General features: G+C 37.6%; 1 protein-coding gene across 1 annotated transcript; it reads right to left on the minus strand.

Moving 5' to 3' along the window:
- Positions 1–330: 330 nt before the first annotated feature.
- Positions 331–20,929, minus strand: LOC110459433 (ADP-dependent glucokinase-like). Its single transcript, XM_021511678.1, has 5 exons — positions 20,525–20,929; positions 19,065–19,255; positions 18,487–18,583; positions 5,974–6,110; positions 331–5,111 (listed from the first exon to the last, which is right to left on the minus strand). Exons 1-5 carry the CDS (start codon positions 20,878–20,880, stop codon positions 4,441–4,443), a joined length of 1,452 nt encoding a protein of 483 aa, XP_021367353.1. The 5' UTR covers positions 20,881–20,929; the 3' UTR covers positions 331–4,440.
- Between the last annotated feature and the right edge of the window lie 750 nt (positions 20,930–21,679).

A 21,679-nucleotide genomic window follows, 5' to 3' on the forward strand; every position in this document is an offset into this window, starting at 1 on the left:
TTGTGACCTTGAATATTTGTCAAGTCATTTATTTGAACAAACTTGGTAGCCCTTCATCCGAGCATGTTTCTGGCCAAATTTAAGCACCCTAGGCCTCTTGGTTATTAAGAAGAAGTTGTTTAAATGTTTTAAACATATTTGACCCCTGTGACCTTGAATATAAGTCAGTCATTCATCCCAGCCTGTTACTGGCCAAATATCATCACCCTAGGCCTCTCGGTTATTCAGAACAAGTTGTTTAAAGGTTTTAAACATATTTGACCCCTGTGACCTTGAAAATGAATGAAGGTAATTTATTTGAACAAACTTGGTAGCCCTTCATCCAAGCATGCTTCTGGCCAAATATCATCACCCTAGGCTTTTTGGTTACTGAGAAGAAGCTGTCTAAAGTAAAATGTTGACGACGGAAAGACGTACGCCCGAAACTGCATCATGCCATAAGCTCACTTGGCCCTTCGGGCCAGGTGAGCTAATAAATGTTTCATTTAAACCTCAATTCAAAAATAAAAACAAGGTGTTCACCACTGAAAGACTCTACCATATTTATCTGGCAATAAACCCATGCTTGGTAATAAACCCACCAATATATATTGCAGTTAGGAAAAATGCCAACAAAAGCTTTTTCATTGTCCTGTAAAAAGCCCACCCCCTACTTTCAGTCACAGATTATGTGTTGACATCCTGGGCTTATTGCAGGATAACTACAGTATATCCATAATGTATCACGTGTATTCGATAGGCAAAATACCAGGATTGGCAGGTTCAAGGCAGGCATACAATTTCATCGTTCATTACACAGGGGCAAGGCACGATTTATCAATAAAACTACAGCTACCACCTTATGCCTTGGCCCTGTGACACGCTACATTCAGTGACTGAGGTATCACAATAACTAGCAGCTGAGCAAAACTTCTAAACATGACTGCTTAAATTACCAAATGGTAAAAGTACAAACTTGTCTGAAATAAAATCTTGAATAGCAATTAAAATAAGACTATTTCAAGTTTAGAAATTAAGATGGCGTCTCTGTCAAGGAAATATTGAAAAATAGACTTTTCTTTATTATTATTTTTTTTTTTTGGGGGGGGGGGGGGAAAATTCCGCCAACTTCCATATAAATTATCGTAAAACATTTATCATACATTACAATCAAAGTCAGTATACAATGATATACATTGTTTTCTGTTATACATTATACATATAAACTGTAATACTGTGCATCAGTATACAATAATACACATTGCTATAATCTCATATGTACACTAAGGTCCCTTTCGCATATTCGGTTCAAACATTATTCAACCAGCTGAGCTTGAAAAGAAATCAACAGGCTCAGATCTTAACTGAGGTTGCCCCCTGGAATATTCGGCATGTGTATATCAGAGGGGTCCAGACATGCCTGAATGAAACTAAAATACTAGCTGTTCGTAGTTTGCATCATTGCTGCAAAAAACAAGATTGATTCACACGTATTTTTCAGGAAATGGTACAAAATTTAGTGCATGATTGAAAGAAGAACATATTATTCTTGATATATTATTATTTATTTGTTGCAAAAGTCTGAAACTGTGCTATTTTTGCTTTGCCTATAAGCTCTTGCACTGGTGCGGTCCAAGTTGTTCATTTATCGCAGAATATTTCTGAGCCATCTCTACCGTTAGAACCCGGGATATGCGAAAGCATCCTAAACTACATAAATCCAATTATCAGTTTTTATATCAAAGTCAACACAAATATAACTACCATACATCTGAAATATTGCAAATATTACTGGCTTTAACATTTATGAACCCTTTCACCACTGTAGACCATAATGGACTCATCCAGATCAAAGCATTGAAGAGTTCACTAAAGATCCATAGGGGTGAAAGGGTTATTTTTTTCTACCTTAATAAAGTGATGGACTGTGGTACAAAGTGCCAGTAGATATAGAAATGTGTAGTATAATCAATATATAACATAGAACAATCACAGTAAACAATATAACTGAACTATTATTGTAGCAGACACAAAATGCAAAAACATCCGGTTTCAAATTAAGTAAAAATGTTTCCAATGATAAATTCCTTATGAGATTACTGTAACTTTAAATTACCAGTAATCATCATTAAACGTATGCTTATTATTATGAACTATGGGAAAATCATACATCATCAAAATTAATTTATGAACACTAAAATTACTGAAACAAATATGAGTTGTAATTTCATAGGTTAAAACAAAAAAAAGTACACCAGAACCTGTACTTCACAGTAACGAATTAAAGGAAACTTTTTGAGTAGTTTCCAAGTACACTCTTTTAAAGAAGAGCGTGTGGAAAAATATAGAACCAGGAATTACCTGTACTGTGGTTCACTTCTGGACCCCTTCCCGATGTTAAAATACTGTTCTGTCCAAACAGTTTTCTTACCCACTGTCTAGAATAACTGCGACCAAAGTTTTAGGTTAAAACAGTGTACCTGTACATATACCTGGTATTGATCTGCTACTGCTACACAGATGTTCATAAGAAGCAATAGGTTTGTTTCAATTATTAAAAAAATTCTTGAAATTTTACACCAGACAAAAAACCCCCAAAAAACAAGTCACAAACAACTGAAAATATTGAAAATTATATGGCTGGACAGTTGATGTGAGCTTTCTGATAAAAGAAAAAAAATCTTACAGCATTTTTACAAGTTTCCTTGATGCTATTTTAAATTCTGATATGTCTAAGTCAATGGATTTCTTTTGTAGGAAAAAATATAACAGTTTATTTCCATCTACATACTGTGTACCGGGAAATTTTCACTGGAGTTTAATTTTTACCTTTTTCGCCTTCCTTAATGAGGGCAAATTTATCATTACAGCTGATATAAATAAAAAGTAATTCAATGTGAAGGACAGAATCAACACTGGGCGAAAATTGATTTGGTGAGCAAAGGTCGAAATATTGACTGGGCAAACATTTCCCCGTATACAGCATACATACATTGGTATAAAAACTTCTTTACGAAAAACACAACAAACATAAAACAAATTAAACATCACATTGGCACATGTAGAGGATTATAAAATAAGTATTGGCAACAAAATAACGATCATATAAAACCGGGACTATTACACAACAGGACAGGTACAAGACAGCGTCACTCAAACAAAAAAAACTATGACTTGTGTCCTTAAAGTTTGATATAACACTTCATTTTCACATGCATTTAATTTTGTAATTCTGGCTACACGACATGAAACATTCTTAAATTGGAGTAGGCAATTGACGTGAACCACACTCACAAAAATATTTTTTCCTTATGCATGTGCAGAAGTTTCAAATCAAAGCAAGGATTTGTTTTGTAAAATCAACGATAGAAAAATATCTCATGCTCTGACGAAAAAGGTTTAAATAAATTGTCAGATACTTCATGAAGTGATCAAGTCAATAAATATTCCTTGTTTGTGTGTTTGTCAATAAACAATGCAAGAAGTATTTCAATTTACAATCAAATGACTTTGCGAAAACTACAGAATCATATATACGATGTATCTAATGAAACACAGGTGATGATATGTATGAAGTATATCATATACTAGTACATTTGTATAACCAATAGAGTTCAGTTCATTTTATAAGTAAAATCTTGAATACAAATATACAAAATGTACCTATAGAGACATGATATGTTGCCTTTGATTCCTTTTTAGTTAAGGTGAAGGGTACCACTGCATCAGTTTTAATGGCACAGAAGAGTTCCACTCAGTGTTTTTCACTTGGAGTGTTCTCCCCTCTATAAAGAAGATGAAGCAACATAAAGGAGTTTTTCTAACTTAGAGTAACTTCCCCCGTCAAGTTTTTCATATGCTTTGTGGCCCATAAATTGGACACTTTGTTATAATTCCTCTGTAGCAACATCGGTAAAGTGTATACTTTGTCAAAAAAAGGTGGACTAGGAGTTCGAACCCTAAAGTTTTTCTTGTTTTCTTTTTCATTTCTATTTTCAAACAACTACAATTCTGTCAAATACATGGCACCATATAATTTTTACAAAATATTTCATTTCAAAAGTTCTAAAAAGAATAAATATATTTTACAATAATGACATTGGTAATTACATTGTTGAACTAATAGGTACCCTTTACCTAAACTATGCCTGATTGGTACTGGAAAGAGTGACACATAAGGTTCACAAAATTTTACCAGGCTAGGGAATGTTTGCTGGTGGTCCTTACAAATCTTCAATTTACTCCAGACGGGAAATTGATTTTCTAAAGAATACCATTTACTGCAAAACTGGCATTTTCAAGTTTTATTTGTGTGTATGTTTTTCAATTTTGTTTCAAATGGGACAAAAATGATTTTGTATTATTCTAGTGGTGGTAAGAATAACATATTTTAAAAATGAAATAGCCCCAAAATGTCCATGTTTTGCCAGTAAATTATTACTTAAAAATTAAGTCTTTGAGTTATTCTACTTGTACTATTAATCCTGCAGAAGAAATGTTATCCCCTCCACCAGCTGTCTGTTTGACATTTGTACAGACAAGCACCGGAGCGATACAGATCTGGTAGTCATCTTCCTCCCAGCACGACACTGGGCGGTCCTCTTGCATGGCAATCCGCTGAGCAGTTGACATCGTACTCGTCGAGAACGACTCGTCCATGATGAGTCGAGCCTTCATCAGATCCACCACTTTTGAATCGCAGACGTGACGGTAAGCTGTCAGAGAAGCTTTGGCAGCTGCCGCCATTGTGTTTCTCCATGCCGAGCCTTTGGTGGTCAGAATGGCTTGGTATGCCAATGTGTGTACGTGTAGACGTGTCAGTTTACGCTTACCGCCAATTTCTTCTGTGTTCTTCAACTTTTTGTAGATCAATCGCATTTCATCAAGTGTAGACGCTACTCTTGGATAAGCGTCTGCCACCAGGGAAACATTGCCTGTGGTCAACATGCTGACTAGGTTAGGTAACTCTTGTTCATTCATTCCGAGAGAATCAGAATACGGAACAACATTGTCTAAAATCTCCTGCATCAGGATTTCATCAGAAAATGAAGCCATCTCAAAGTGGATGCTTGTTTTCTTGGGTGTTTTCATTAACATATTTTTAAGTTTATGAAGACGCTCCAATCTTTCCCCTGAAAAACAAAACCTTCATTAGCTGAAACATTATTAAAGCTTGTTAACTTAACATGTCGTAAAGCACCGTTTGAGTTGATATTTTCTGATCCAAGAATACAATTGCTATTTTTTTTACAGAACTAGGCGTCCAATTACATTTTGCAGTGCTTCTATTGGATTGTTTCATTGTGGGACTGACTTAACCCTTTCACCCCTATGTAACTTAAGTAAACTTTACCATGCATTGATCTGGTTGTGTACATTATGGTCTACAGTGTTGAAAGGGTTAAGATCTAGATTTCTCCTCTGGTCACTTTTACATGCAAGTTCTGAGAGATCTTTCCCTGTCATTTACACAACAGTTTAGTAGACTGATATGTCAGTTTATGTTTTCAATATAATATTTGACATAACTGGGTAATTAATTAATTAATTACTATTTTATAGTATTAATATAAAGATTGATTATATTTTACAATGTGAAGTGTTTATCACAAACAAGAATAAAATTTCTGCAAAACTTTGATAAATCAAAATATTTAACAAAATCCCTTAAATTTTACGACAATTTCACCACGGTCTCCTGAATTCAGCGATATCACATCATTTTTTTCCCATATGTTCCAAACATAATATTAAACCTCATCTTTATAACAGCGTGTCTAATTGGATGATACTGGTCAGGTGACGGGGTAATAAAACATCATGTCACCCTCACACACTCAAGTTTCCAGGATCATATTTCCCTTATTCTGTTGAGCCTCTCTAGAAAAATTGGCAAGCCCTCATAAAACATGATCAACCTCGGAGAAACGAAGTCGAAGTGTCGCGTTTCCCTACAGTTAGAGCAATAAAAGAATAATATCAACTATACAGTACCTTCTTTGAAAGGGAAGTTGTCCATCATTTGCAGTCCACCGATAACTAGAATGGAAGGGTCAAAGTTCGGCAGTTCCTTCTCCAGTGCTTCCAGTGTCTCCAGGTAGGGATTACTATTATCACTGTGTACTATCAGCCTGTGAAAGGAGAAGAAACCAGATTAGGTAAAGCATGACAGTGGGCAACTTTGAGTTTGTATTGCAGTTTAAAAACTGAGCATGCTATGGTTGATGTCACACTGACATTACATTACAGATAATGTAAGCATGATGCCCCATTTGAGTTTGTATTACTTAAAAAACTTTAAAGTGGATAGGGCAGATGTTCCTCTAAGTTTGTATAACTGTTAATGTGAGCATGGTAGATGTTCCTCTGAGTTTGTATAACTGTTAATGTGATCATGGTAGATGTTCCTCTGAGTTTGTATAACTGTTAATGTGATCATGGTAGATGTTCCTCTGAGTTTGTATAACTGTTAATGTGATCATGGTAGATGTTCCTCTGAGTTTGTATAACTGTTAATGTGAGCATGGTAGATGTTCCTCTGAGTTTGTATAACTGTTAATGTGAGCATGGTAGATGTTCCTCTGAGTTTGTATAACTGTTAATGTGAGCATGGTAGATGTTCCTCTGAGTTTGTATAACTGTTAATGTGAGCATGGTAGATGTTCCTCTGAGTTTGTATAACTGTTAATGTGAGCATGGTAGATGTTCCTCTGAGTTTGTATAACTGTTAATGTGAGCATGGTAGATGTTCCTCTGAGTTTGTATAACTGTTAATGTGAGCATGGTAGATGTTCCTCTGAGTTTGTATAACTGTTAATGTGAGCATGGTAGATGTTCCTCTGAGTTTGTATAACTGTTAATGTGAGCATGGTAGATGTTCCTCTGAGTTTGTATAACTGTTAATGTGAGCATGGTAGATGTTCCTCTGAGTTTGTATAACTGTTAATGTGAGCATGGTAGATGTTCCTCTGAGTTTGTATAACTGTTAATGTGAGCATGGTAGATGTTCCTCTGAGTTTGTATAACTGTTAATGTGAGCATGGTAGATGTTCCTCTGAGTTTGTATAACTGTTAATGTGAGCATGGTAGATGTTCCTCTGAGTTTGTATAACTGTTAATGTGAGCATGGTAGATGTTCCTCTGAGTTTGTATAACTGTTAATGTGAGCATGGTAGATGTTCCTCTGAGTTTGTATAACTGTTAATGTGAGCATGGTAGATGTTCCTCTGAGTTTGTATAACTGTTAATGTGAGCATGGTAGATGTTCCTCTGAGTTTGTATAACTGTTAATGTGAGCATGGTAGATGTTCCTCTGAGTTTGTATAACTGTTAATGTGAGCATGGTAGATGTTCCTCTGAGTTTGTATAACTGTTAATGTGAGCATGGTAGATGTTCCTCTGAGTTTGTATAACTGTTAATGTGAGCATGGTAGATGTTCCTCTGAGTTTGTATAACTGTTAATGTGAGCATGGTAGATGTTCCTCTGAGTTTGTATAACTGTTAATGTGAGCATGGTAGATGTTCCTCTGAGTTTGTATAACTGTTAATGTGAGCATGGTAGATGTTCCTCTGAGTTTGTATAACTGTTAATGTGAGCATGGTAAATGTTCCTCTGAGTTTGTATAACTGTTAATGTGAGCATGGTAGATGTTCCTCTGAGTTTGTATAACTGTTAATGTGAGCATGGTAGATGTTCCTCTGAGTTTGTATAACTGTTAATGTGAGCATGGTAGATGTTCCTCTGAGTTTGTATAACTGTTAATGTGAGCATGGTAGATGTTCCTCTGAGTTTGTATAACTGTTAATGTGAGCATGGTAGATGTTCCTCTGAGTTTGTATAACTGTTAATGTGAGCATGGTAGATGTTCCTCTGAGTTTGTATAACTGTTAATGTGAGCATGGTAGATGTTCCTCTGAGTTTGTATAACTGTTAATGTGAGCATGGTAGATGTTCCTCTGAGTTTGTATAACTGTTAATGTGAGCATGGTAGATGTTCCTCTGAGTTTGTATAACTGTTAATGTGAGCATGGTAGATGTTCCTCTGAGTTTGTATAACTGTTAATGTGAGCATGGTAGATGTTCCTCTGAGTTTGTATAACTGTTAATGTGAGCATGGTAGATGTTCCTCTGAGTTTGTATAACTGTTAATGTGAGCATGGTAGATGTTCCTCTGAGTTTGTATAACTGTTAATGTGAGCATGGTAGATGTTCCTCTGAGTTTGTATAACTGTTAATGTGAGCATGGTAGATGTTCCTCTGAGTTTGTATAACTGTTAATGTGAGCATGGTAGATGTTCCTCTGAGTTTGTATAACTGTTAATGTGAGCATGGTAGATGTTCCTCTGAGTTTGTATAACTGTTAATGTGAGCATGGTAGATGTTCCTCTGAGTTTGTATAACTGTTAATGTGAGCATGGTAGATGTTCCTCTGAGTTTGTATAACTGTTAATGTGAGCATGGTAGATGTTCCTCTGAGTTTGTATAACTGTTAATGTGAGCATGGTAGATGTTCCTCTGAGTTTGTATAACTGTTAATGTGAGCATGGTAGATGTTCCTCTGAGTTTGTATAACTGTTAATGTGAGCATGGTAGATGTTCCTCTGAGTTTGTATAACTGTTAATGTGAGCATGGTAGATGTTCCTCTGAGTTTGTATAACTGTTAATGTGAGCATGGTAGATGTTCCTCTGAGTTTGTATAACTGTTAATGTGAGCATGGTAGATGTTCCTCTGAGTTTGTATAACTGTTAATGTGAGCATGGTAGATGTTCCTCTGAGTTTGTATAACTGTTAATGTGAGCATGGTAGATGTTCCTCTGAGTTTGTATAACTGTTAATGTGAGCATGGTAGATGTTCCTCTGAGTTTGTATAACTGTTAATGTGAGCATGGTAGATGTTCCTCTGAGTTTGTATAACTGTTAATGTGAGCATGGTAGATGTTCCTCTGAGTTTGTATAACTGTTAATGTGAGCATGGTAGATGTTCCTCTGAGTTTGTATAACTGTTAATGTGAGCATGGTAGATGTTCCTCTGAGTTTGTATAACTGTTAATGTGAGCATGGTAGATGTTCCTCTGAGTTTGTATAACTGTTAATGTGAGCATGGTAGATGTTCCTCTGAGTTTGTATAACTGTTAATGTGAGCATGGTAGATGTTCCTCTGAGTTTGTATAACTGTTAATGTGAGCATGGTAGATGTTCCTCTGAGTTTGTATAACTGTTAATGTGAGCATGGTAGATGTTCCTCTGAGTTTGTATAACTGTTAATGTGAGCATGGTAGATGTTCCTCTGAGTTTGTATAACTGTTAATGTGAGCATGGTAGATGTTCCTCTGAGTTTGTATAACTGTTAATGTGAGCATGGTAGATGTTCCTCTGAGTTTGTATAACTGTTAATGTGAGCATGGTAGATGTTCCTCTGAGTTTGTATAACTGTTAATGTGAGCATGGTAGATGTTCCTCTGAGTTTGTATAACTGTTAATGTGAGCATGGTAGATGTTCCTCTGAGTTTGTATAACTGTTAATGTGAGCATGGTAGATGTTCCTCTGAGTTTGTATAACTGTTAATGTGAGCATGGTAGATGTTCCTCTGAGTTTGTATAACTGTTAATGTGAGCATGGTAGATGTTCCTCTGAGTTTGTATAACTGTTAATGTGAGCATGGTAGATGTTCCTCTGAGTTTGTATAACTGTTAATGTGAGCATGGTAGATGTTCCTCTGAGTTTGTATAACTGTTAATGTGAGCATGGTAGATGTTCCTCTGAGTTTGTATAACTGTTAATGTGAGCATGGTAGATGTTCCTCTGAGTTTGTATAACTGTTAATGTGAGCATGGTAGATGTTCCTCTGAGTTTGTATAACTGTTAATGTGAGCATGGTAGATGTTCCTCTGAGTTTGTATAACTGTTAATGTGAGCATGGTAGATGTTCCTCTGAGTTTGTATAACTGTTAATGTGAGCATGGTAGATGTTCCTCTGAGTTTGTATAACTGTTAATGTGAGCATGGTAGATGTTCCTCTGAGTTTGTATAACTGTTAATGTGAGCATGGTAGATGTTCCTCTGAGTTTGTATAACTGTTAATGTGAGCATGGTAGATGTTCCTCTGAGTTTGTATAACTGTTAATGTGAGCATGGTAGATGTTACTCTGAGTTTGTATAACTGTTAATGTGAGCATGGTAGATGTTCCTCTGAGTTTGTATAACTGTTAATGTGAGCATGGTAGATGTTCCTCTGAGTTTGTATAACTGTTAATGTGAGCATGGTAGATGTTCCTCTGAGTTTGTATAACTGTTAATGTGAGCATGGTAGATGTTCCTCTGAGTTTGTATAACTGTTAATGTGAGCATGGTAGATGTTCCTCTGAGTTTGTATAACTGTTAATGTGAGCATGGTAGATGTTCCTCTGAGTTTGTATAACTGTTAATGTGAGCATGGTAGATGTTCCTCTGAGTTTGTATAACTGTTAATGTGAGCATGGTAGATGTTCCTCTGAGTTTGTATAACTGTTAATGTGAGCATGGTAGATGTTCCTCTGAGTTTGTATAACTGTTAATGTGAGCATGGTAGATGTTCCTCTGAGTTTGTATAACTGTTAATGTGAGCATGGTAGATGTTCCTCTGAGTTTGTATAACTGTTAATGTGAGCATGGTAGATGTTCCTCTGAGTTTGTATAACTGTTAATGTGAGCATGGTAGATGTTCCTCTGAGTTTGTATAACTGTTAATGTGAGCATGGTAGATGTTCCTCTGAGTTTGTATAACTGTTAATGTGAGCATGGTAGATGTTCCTCTGAGTTTGTATAACTGTTAATGTGAGCATGGTAGATGTTCCTCTGAGTTTGTATAACTGTTAATGTGAGCATGGTAGATGTTCCTCTGAGTTTGTATAACTGTTAATGTGAGCATGGTAGATGTTCCTCTGAGTTTGTATAACTGTTAATGTGAGCATGGTAGATGTTCCTCTGAGTTTGTATAACTGTTAATGTGAGCATGGTAGATGTTCCTCTGAGTTTGTATAACTGTTAATGTGAGCATGGTAGATGTTCCTCTGAGTTTGTATAACTGTTAATGTGAGCATGGTAGATGTTCCTCTGAGTTTGTATAACTGTTAATGTGAGCATGGTAGATGTTCCTCTGAGTTTGTATAACTGTTAATGTGAGCATGGTAGATGTTCCTCTGAGTTTGTATAACTGTTAATGTGAGCATGGTAGATGTTCCTCTGAGTTTGTATAACTGTTAATGTGAGCATGGTAGATGTTCCTCTGAGTTTGTATAACTGTTAATGTGAGCATGGTAGATGTTCCTCTGAGTTTGTATAACTGTTAATGTGAGCATGGTAGATGTTCCTCTGAGTTTGTATAACTGTTAATGTGAGCATGGTAGATGTTCCTCTGAGTTTGTATAACTGTTAATGTGAGCATGGTAGATGTTCCTCTGAGTTTGTATAACTGTTAATGTGAGCATGGTAGATGTTCCTCTGAGTTTGTATAACTGTTAATGTGAGCATGGTAGATGTTCCTCTGAGTTTGTATAACTGTTAATGTGAGCATGGTAGATGTTCCTCTGAGTTTGTATAACTGTTAATGTGAGCATGGTAGATGTTCCTCTGAGTTTGTATAACTGTTAATGTGAGCATGGTAGATGTTCCTCTGAGTTTGTATAACTGTTAATGTGAGCATGGTAGATGTTCCTCTGAGTTTGTATAACTGTTAATGTGAGCATGGTAGATGTTCCTCTGAGTTTGTATAACTGTTAATGTGAGCATGGTAGATGTTCCTCTGAGTTTGTATAACTGTTAATGTGAGCATGGTAGATGTTCCTCTGAGTTTGTATAACTGTTAATGTGAGCATGGTAGATGTTCCTCTGAGTTTGTATAACTGTTAATGTGAGCATGGTAGATGTTCCTCTGAGTTTGTATAACTGTTAATGTGAGCATGGTAGATGTTCCTCTGAGTTTGTATAACTGTTAATGTGAGCATGGTAGATGTTCCTCTGAGTTTGTATAACTGTTAATGTGAGCATGGTAGATGTTCCTCTGAGTTTGTATAACTGTTAATGTGAGCATGGTAGATGTTCCTCTGAGTTTGTATAACTGTTAATGTGAGCATGGTAGATGTTCCTCTGAGTTTGTATAACTGTTAATGTGAGCATGGTAGATGTTCCTCTGAGTTTGTATAACTGTTAATGTGAGCATGGTAGATGTTCCTCTGAGTTTGTATAACTGTTAATGTGAGCATGGTAGATGTTCCTCTGAGTTTGTATAACTGTTAATGTGAGCATGGTAGATGTTCCTCTGAGTTTGTATAACTGTTAATGTGAGCATGGTAGATGTTCCTCTGAGTTTGTATAACTGTTAATGTGAGCATGGTAGATGTTCCTCTGAGTTTGTATAACTGTTAATGTGAGCATGGTAGATGTTCCTCTGAGTTTGTATAACTGTTAATGTGAGCATGGTAGATGTTCCTCTGAGTTTGTATAACTGTTAATGTGAGCATGGTAGATGTTCCTCTGAGTTTGTATAACTGTTAATGTGAGCATGGTAGATGTTCCTCTGAGTTTGTATAACTGTTAATGTGAGCATGGTAGATGTTCCTCTGAGTTTGTATAACTGTTAATGTGAGCATGGTAGATGTTCCTCTGAGTTTGTATAACTGTTAATGTGAGCATGGTAGATGTTCCTCTGAGTTTGTATAACTGTTAATGTGAGCATGGTAGATGTTCCTCTGAGTTTGTATAACTGTTAATGTGAGCATGGTAGATGTTCCTCTGAGTTTGTATAACTGTTAATGTGAGCATGGTAGATGTTCCTCTGAGTTTGTATAACTGTTAATGTGAGCATGGTAGATGTTCCTCTGAGTTTGTATAACTGTTAATGTGAGCATGGTAGATGTTCCTCTGAGTTTGTATAACTGTTAATGTGAGCATGGTAGATGTTCCTCTGAGTTTGTATAACTGTTAATGTGAGCATGGTAGATGTTCCTCTGAGTTTGTATAACTGTTAATGTGAGCATGGTAGATGTTCCTCTGAGTTTGTATAACTGTTAATGTGAGCATGGTAGATGTTCCTCTGAGTTTGTATAACTGTTAATGTGAGCATGGTAGATGTTCCTCTGAGTTTGTATAACTGTTAATGTGAGCATGGTAGATGTTCCTCTGAGTTTGTATAACTGTTAATGTGAGCATGGTAGATGTTCCTCTGAGTTTGTATAACTGTTAATGTGAGCATGGTAGATGTTCCTCTGAGTTTGTATAACTGTTAATGTGAGCATGGTAGATGTTCCTCTGAGTTTGTATAACTGTTAATGTGAGCATGGTAGATGTTCCTCTGAGTTTGTATAACTGTTAATGTGAGCATGGTAGATGTTCCTCTGAGTTTGTATAACTGTTAATGTGAGCATGGTAGATGTTCCTCTGAGTTTGTATAACTGTTAATGTGAGCATGGTAGATGTTCCTCTGAGTTTGTATAACTGTTAATGTGAGCATGGTAGATGTTCCTCTGAGTTTGTATAACTGTTAATGTGAGCATGGTAGATGTTCCTCTGAGTTTGTATAACTGTTAATGTGAGCATGGTAGATGTTCCTCTGAGTTTGTATAACTGTTAATGTGAGCATGGTAGATGTTCCTCTGAGTTTGTATAACTGTTAATGTGAGCATGGTAGATGTTCCTCTGAGTTTGTATAACTGTTAATGTGAGCATGGTAGATGTTCCTCTGAGTTTGTATAACTGTTAATGTGAGCATGGTAGATGTTCCTCTGAGTTTGTATAACTGTTAATGTGAGCATGGTAGATGTTCCTCTGAGTTTGTATAACTGTTAATGTGAGCATGGTAGATGTTCCTCTGAGTTTGTATAACTGTTAATGTGAGCATGGTAGATGTTCCTCTGAGTTTGTATAACTGTTAATGTGAGCATGGTAGATGTTCCTCTGAGTTTGTATAACTGTTAATGTGAGCATGGTAGATGTTCCTCTGAGTTTGTATAACTGTTAATGTGAGCATGGTAGATGTTCCTCTGAGTTTGTATAACTGTTAATGTGAGCATGGTAGATGTTCCTCTGAGTTTGTATAACTGTTAATGTGAGCATGGTAGATGTTCCTCTGAGTTTGTATAACTGTTAATGTGAGCATGGTAGATGTTCCTCTGAGTTTGTATAACTGTTAATGTGAGCATGGTAGATGTTCCTCTGAGTTTGTATAACTGTTAATGTGAGCATGGTAGATGTTCCTCTGAGTTTGTATAACTGTTAATGTGAGCATGGTAGATGTTCCTCTGAGTTTGTATAACTGTTAATGTGAGCATGGTAGATGTTACTCTGAGTTTGTATAACTGTTAATGTGATCATGGTAGATGTTACTCTGAGTTTGTATAACTGTTAATGTGAGCATGGTAGATGTTACTCTGAGTTTGTATAACTGTTAATGTGATCATGGTAGATGTTCCTCTGAGTTTGTATAACTGTTAACGTGGGCATGGTAATGTTCCTCTGAGTTAGTATAACTGTTAATGTGAGCATGGTAGATGTTACTCTAAGTTTGTGTCACAATTAAGAATCCCTGCCAAACTGTAACTAAGAATTAGAAACTTTTTATCTGCATGACATTAACTTTATCAAATCACTTTTTTTTATAGAAACTCATACCTTACAAAAATTTGGTTAGAAAAATAGTAAAGACGTTATAAACAATAACAGAAATCAATAACAGTGCTGTGGGAGTAAAATAAACAATGGCGCCAGACCAAGATTCGTACCCTTGACCTCTAGTCACATTTTTGTCCATCTTACTGACTAAGCTACCTGATCAGCAGTGGTCCCCGGCCCAATAAGACAACAGATGTATCTAGAATAAGCAATTCGGATTGATATGACTTACCTTTGCCCCGCTTTGACCATCAATGCACATATCAGAGAAACTAACTTAAACGCAAAACCTTAATGTTGATGGAGATGCGGACAAAGTCAATGGACCATGAAAGGTAGGTCGTATCAAGCATTTGATGCATGGGTTGAGATGTACTACCTAAGATGCATCTGTGGTTCAAGTTTGGTTGGTCTAGAACTTAAACTTTCAGTGAAACTAACTTAAATGCAAAAACTTAATATTGATGTCGCCGCCGGAAATGCAACACCTTAGTCTCGCTTCCGCTACTTCATGGCAGCGAGACAAAAATTAAGGGGAGGTTTCTCTATGTATGGAGAAACTGCAGCAGAATTCTCTTGCGTTTTGCCTGTAGTGGGACAGGGATCCTTAATGTCAGCCTCGTAGACATTGCCCTGAGATTGTAAAGCTGTGTATATGAGTATAGCGGGTGCAGCTCCAATTATAGATATAAGTTGGTTAGAGTGTCTCACATCAAGTCTGATAAACTGTCTATTGATTTGCTGATACAATCTTATCTTTAAATCTTATCGCTGAATGTGGAGCAGCCTGTTGCTATCAGGCAGGGGCACAGCATTGTAGTATTTATATATGGTTATTAAGAAAGTCACTGACCTGCATTTCTTAGGACATTTATCTTTTACTTAAAAGTAGGGGCAACTTATACCACCGGGGTTGTTGACTTGTTATCAGGAACGACATTGTATTCTCATTAATCATGTTTCAGTCAGTATCAGGAAATTTTAGGAGCAGGTGAACAAATGGAGTTCTATTATGTGTGTACATAGATCAGAGATGATATCACAGCACTCTAAGGGAGTTAACTTGTTACAAATTATCATATACAATTTGTGTATCACTATACCTCACACACCGGTTATGACATCAGATTTTGAGGCTAGTATTTACGTGTTAGCATGAGGTGCTTGCTACTTATGTCTAAATCATAAATCTCTCTGAAGGCTATGTATTTACCTGTTAGCACGAGGCGCTGGCTATTCTCCCTCTAACATACATCTCTCTGGAGACACCCCATTATTTACCTGTTACGACACCAAATTCTGAGGCTATGTATTTACCTGTTAGAACGAGGCGCTCGCTATTCTCCCTCTAACATACATCTCTCTGGAGACACCCCATTATTTACCTGTTACGACACCAGATTCTGAGGCTAGTATTTACCTGTTAGAACGAGGTGCTCGCTATTCTCCCTTTAACATACATCTCTCTGGAGACACCCCATTATTTACCTCTTACGACACCAAATTCTGAGGCTATGTATTTACCTGTTAGAACGAGGCTCTCGCTATTCTCCCTTTAACATACATCTCTCTGGAGACGCCCCATTATTTACCTGTTATGACCCCAAATTCTGAAGCTATGTATTTGCCTGTTAGAACGAGGCGCTCGCTATTCTCCCTCTAACATACATCTCTCTGGAGACACCCCATTATTTACCTATTATGACACCAAATTCTGAAGCTATGTATTTACCTGTTAGAATGAGGCGCTCGCTATTCTCCCTCTAACATACATCTCTCTGGAGACCCCCCATTATTTACCTGTTACGACACCAGATTCTGAGGCTAGTATTTACCTGTTAGAAGGAGGCGCTCGCTATTCTCCCTTTAACATACATCTCTCTGGAGACACCCCATTGTTAGAACGAGGCGCTCGCTATTCTCCCCCTAACATACATCTCTCTGGAGACACCCCATTAGTTACCTGTTCCGACACCAAATTCTGAGGCTATGTATTTCCCTGTTAGCACGAGGCGCTCGCTATTCTCTCTCTCACATACATCTCTCTGGAGACACCCCATTATTCACCTGTTATGACACCAAATTCTGAAGCTATGTATATACCTGTTAGAATGAGGCGCTCGCTATTCTCCCTTTAACATACATCTCTCTGGAGACACCCCATTGTTAGAACGAGGCGCTCGCTATTCTCCCCCTAACATACATCTCTCTGGAGACACCCAATCATTTCCGTGTTACGACACCAGATTCTGAGGCTAGTATTTACCTGTTAGAAGGAGGCGCTCGCTATTCTCCCTCTAACATACATCTCTCTGGAGCCCCCCCATTATTTACCTGTTATGACACCAGATTCTGAGGCTAGTATTTACCTGTTAGAAGGAGGCGCTCGCTATTCTCCCTCTAACATCCATCTCTCTGGAGACACCCCATTATTTTCCTGTTATGACACCAAATTCTGAGGCTATGTATTTCCCTGTTAGCACGAGGCGCTCGCTATTCTCTCTCTCACATACATCTCTCTGGAGACACCCCATTGTTAGAACGAGGCGCTCGCTATTCTCCCCCTAACATACATCTCTCTGGAGACACCCCATTGTTAGAACGAGGCGCTCGCTATTCTCCCCCTAACATACATCTCTCTGGAGACACCCAATCATTTCCGTGTTACGACACCAGATTCTGAGGCTAGTATTTACCTGTTAGAACAGACACCCCATTATTTACCTATTATGACACCAAATTCTAAAGCTATGTATTTACCTGTTAGAATGAGGCGCTCGCTATTCTCCCTTTAACATACATCTCTCTGGAGACACCCCATTAGTTACCTGTTCCGACACCAAATTCTGAGGCTATGTATTTACCTGTTAGCACGAGGCGCTCGCTATTCTCTCTCTCACATACATGTCTCTGGAGACACCCCATTATTTACCTATTATGACACCAAATTCTGAAGCTATGTATATACCTGTTAGAATGAGGCGCTCGCTATTCTCCCTCTAACATACATCTCTCTGTTGACACCCCATTATTTACCTGTTACGACACCAAATTCTGAGGCCATGTATTTACCTGTTAGAAGGAGGCGCTCGCTATTCTCCCTCTAACATACATCTCTCTGTTGACACCCCATTATTTACCTGTTACGACACTGAATTCTGAGGCTATGTATTTACCTGTTAGAAGGAGGCGCTCGCTATTCTCCCTTTAACATACATCTCTCTGGAGACACCCCATTGTTAGAACGAGGCGCTCGCTATTCTCCCTCTAACATCCATCTCTCTGGAGACACCCCATTATTTAGCTATTATGACACCAAATTCTGAAGCTATGTATATACCTGTTAGAATGAGGCGCTCGCTATTCTCCCTCTAACATACATCTCTCTGGAGACTCCCCATTATTTACCTATTATGACACCAAATTCTGAGGCTATGTATTTACCTGTTAGCACGAGGCGCTCGCTATTCTCTCTCTCACATACATCTCTCTGGAGACACCCCATTATTTACCTGTTACGACACCAAATTCTGAGGCTATGTATTTACCTGTTAGAACGAGGCGCTCGCTATTCTCCCTCTAACATACATCTCTCTGGAGACACCCCATTATTTACCTGTTATGACACCAAATTCTGAGGCTATGTATTTACCTGTTAGAACGAGGCGCTCGCTATTCTCCCTCTAACATACATCTCTCTGGAGACACCCCATTATTTACCTGTTACGACACCAAATTCTGAGGCTATGTATTTACCTGTTAGAACGAGGCGCTCGCTATTCTCCCTCTAACATACATCTCTCTGGAGACACCCCATTATTTACCTGTTACGACACCAAATTCTGAGGCTAGTATTTACCTGTTGGCACGAGGCGCTCGATACTCTCCCCAATGTTCGCCTGTCTTGTATTCTAACAGTAGGTGGATGTCGTTCTCTTCCAACACTTCACCTACAACTGTCAGAGCAAGCACATATATTAGAGAAGGTTATCTACAGTATATAATCTATTACCTGCATTCTATACTGAATTTATTTATATACCTATAGACAACATTAAATACAATTGTTCAAATGTTTATGTTTACCAGGTAAGTATGTTTAGCATACTTAGACATGGATGTATGCAAAAATGTTTTACCTTCAAAACCAAAATAATGGTACATATGTATTACCAACTATGTACTTTTGAAAATTTGATGTATCTTCACTCTATTTAAAGGTCAACAACAGTTCAATTTGATATTTTCAAAAACTAATACCAGGTAGTCTGAGTATTTACTTTGGAAACATCCCTTCCAAGTGTTTCCTTTCATCAAAGTACTTGAACAAAGACCTTTTCCACTGTAGTTTTGAACTTTTTTTGGAAGAGGATGGGGATTATGACAAGTCCATTTAAAACAATTGTGATTTGAATAGTACAAATTATGCCTACGTACTCTTAACATTGTCTGGCATGGTATTGATGAGATCTTTGGCAAATCTGGCACCCAACAAAACCTCTGCCCCCATGTTTGCCAAACGACGGGCCATCACTGGAGCATTTCCACCAAGGAATAACCGGTGTCCCGGCAAGGTCTTAGATGTGTCAGTCAGTTCTTTGAATAGGGTATCATTGCTTATATATCGCCTGAAACAAATATTAAAAAAGTTAATAAGAGGCAGATTCATGAATGGAACATAATACTTCTTACAGGGAAAATTTTGATGTAGTTTATATTAGTTTATGTCTTTTTCGCCTTGTAAATTTATCATTACTGCGAACAGTAGTAAACAATATGGATAGTAATTAAATGTGAAGGATGAATTTAATATTTTGCGAAACTGCATTTTACCGTCGAGGTGCAAAAATTGAATGGGCGAAATTTCCTGGGATACAGTACATGTACATGCATCAATATTTGTTTGACTGAAATAGCTATTAAATGCGAGCATCACTTAAGGGTTTTCTCAAGTCTTATCACAGCTATATGGAGCATACACCAATGATAATACACAGGTTGCAAAAGCCCATCACTAGTTTATCCATACTTCTGGTCATCGCAAGATTTTTTGTAAAAAAATCAGGCAAGTCCTAAGCATTCTTTTCAAAAAATTTATATCCATATTTTTCTCAGTGATTTGGAACAAAATTTTGTTTACAATTGTAAATGTTTTCACCTTTTTTTTTTATCCTGTGACCTGTCGCATGATTTAAGTGAGATTAAAAGAATATGGTTTGGGCGCAAAAATGTATGTATGAGCCTGAGAATGGTTTCATTAATACGGACCAAGTACTCAAATAACTTGGTCCAAAAAATTACTAGACTAATGTTCCTATAGTTATTAAGTCTATGAAGCCTCCTTTTTGAACTTTGATAGGGAAGAACATGATATTTGGTTGGTTTAGGGTTTTGCAACATCATAACAGCAAAGACGAGGCTATTGCCCTATTAGTGTTGCCTAAATGGGTATAGCTAAGATAACATAAGTTTTGACAACAAGTATTACTATTGAGTGATGCTACCATGTAAACTATGAATTCCATATCGGGTCATGTCACCCATATATATATATATACATGATATATAGAAGTCTTGACCTATATTGGAAGAGAGATGAAGTTTCCATCAATGCTAATTCAGATTTTTATTGCCCACGCTATGTAAACTTTGATCATTTGAAGACATTTTACGCAGAGTTTAACTTCAAGTCACACAATTAGGAGATCAACAGAAATAGCATATATTACAAACCAGTGTATGAATGCTAACCCATTTGCAGTCAATTAATGTTAATCGCCCCAGTGTGATTTACACCCCGCTTGCTCCATAACAAGGCATGTGATGGATTTAATACCCGTCCGGGGCAGAGGAGGCCAGGTATTATTAATATAGGTACTAACATGGGTCATACTTACTCAGCTGCTGCACCATGCTTGAAAAAGTAAGCTAATAATTGTGACAGTTCTTCTTCTGTCTCCACCGAGTCGTGATGCTTTGGGGTAGTTGGAGGCTGAATGTTTAATTTATTAAACAATGGCATTGCTTCTACAAGAATGTCTTGGCAGCCTCCAAATCCAAGCGCCACTCGACTTCCAACGAGAGCCACCTTTTTCTCAGCTCGCAAGAGGCCTGACAAAACTTGATACAATCGATTCTGTTCCCCGTCGGCCGGTTGCTGTGGTTTTGGTTCTTTGTGATACTTTTGAACATACAAATAGGCCAACATTGCCACCAAAAGAGATATCAGTGTTCCTGTTCTTAGAGAAATCATGTTGTCAACGATGTCCTCTACGATGACAAGTATCCTGCTGTGAACTCCGACCTCCTTATTAACCCGGAACCGGTTGTCAGGCGCGTTCGATGTAAAAAAAAGTAAGAAAACATTGTTAAGGGTGCATGACGCATGACTGTGTCCAAAAATAATCTGGACCTAGGGTGCATTCGCGTATCCGGTTGAAACGGTTGAACCTGTAAAGAAAACGACAGGTACAGATTTGGACCGAGGCTGACCTCAGGAAAATTTGGTACGTGCAGGGCTACATTCGCGTTTCCCGGTTGAAACGGTACGTGTGGCGCAGAAATTTTCCACGATAAACGAACACACTTGGACCAGCTAAAAAATCCACAGTTTCGGAGAATAAAAAACAATGTATCAAGAATATTATGCCCTTTTCTCACGCGTCCACTGAATTACATAACGGATCTTAAAAATTACATGTGGCTTGACATTGTTTAAGAAAGAAATAACGCAAATTGGAAATAGTCAGCATTTTAGTTTCGGTCAGGTACGTCTGGACCCCTCAATCTACACGTACCAAATTTTCCTGAGGTCAGCCTCGGTCCAAATCTGTACCTGTCGTTTTCTTTACAGGTTCAACCGTTTCAACCGGATACGCGAATGTAGCCTAGATTGAGGGGTTCAGACGTACCTGACCGAAACTAAAATGAGCTCGGGCCATGAAGGTTACGTCATGTCACGTAACTTGTAATTATGCAAAATAGCCTTTTATGGGAATTTATGCCGACCGGCATTTATACATTTTTTAAACTTTATATTTACAGCTCTATGT

This window comes from Mizuhopecten yessoensis, unplaced genomic scaffold (assembly GCF_002113885.1).
Source record: "Mizuhopecten yessoensis strain PY_sf001 unplaced genomic scaffold, ASM211388v2 scaffold10065, whole genome shotgun sequence".
Taxonomy (NCBI): domain Eukaryota; kingdom Metazoa; phylum Mollusca; class Bivalvia; order Pectinida; family Pectinidae; genus Mizuhopecten; species Mizuhopecten yessoensis.

Coding starts and splice junctions, on each gene's coding strand:
- LOC110459433 (XM_021511678.1), bottom strand. CDS start 20,880: ATGATTTCTCTAAGAACAGGAACACTGATATCTCTTTTGGTGGCAATG. Junction 18,584..19,064: donor CATGCCAGACAATGTTAAGA/GTACGTAGGCAT, acceptor TTGCTCTGACAG/TTGTAGGTGAAGTGTTGGAA. Junction 5,112..5,973: donor CAACTTCCCTTTCAAAGAAG/GTACTGTATAGT, acceptor TTTGTTTTTCAG/GGGAAAGATTGGAGCGTCTT.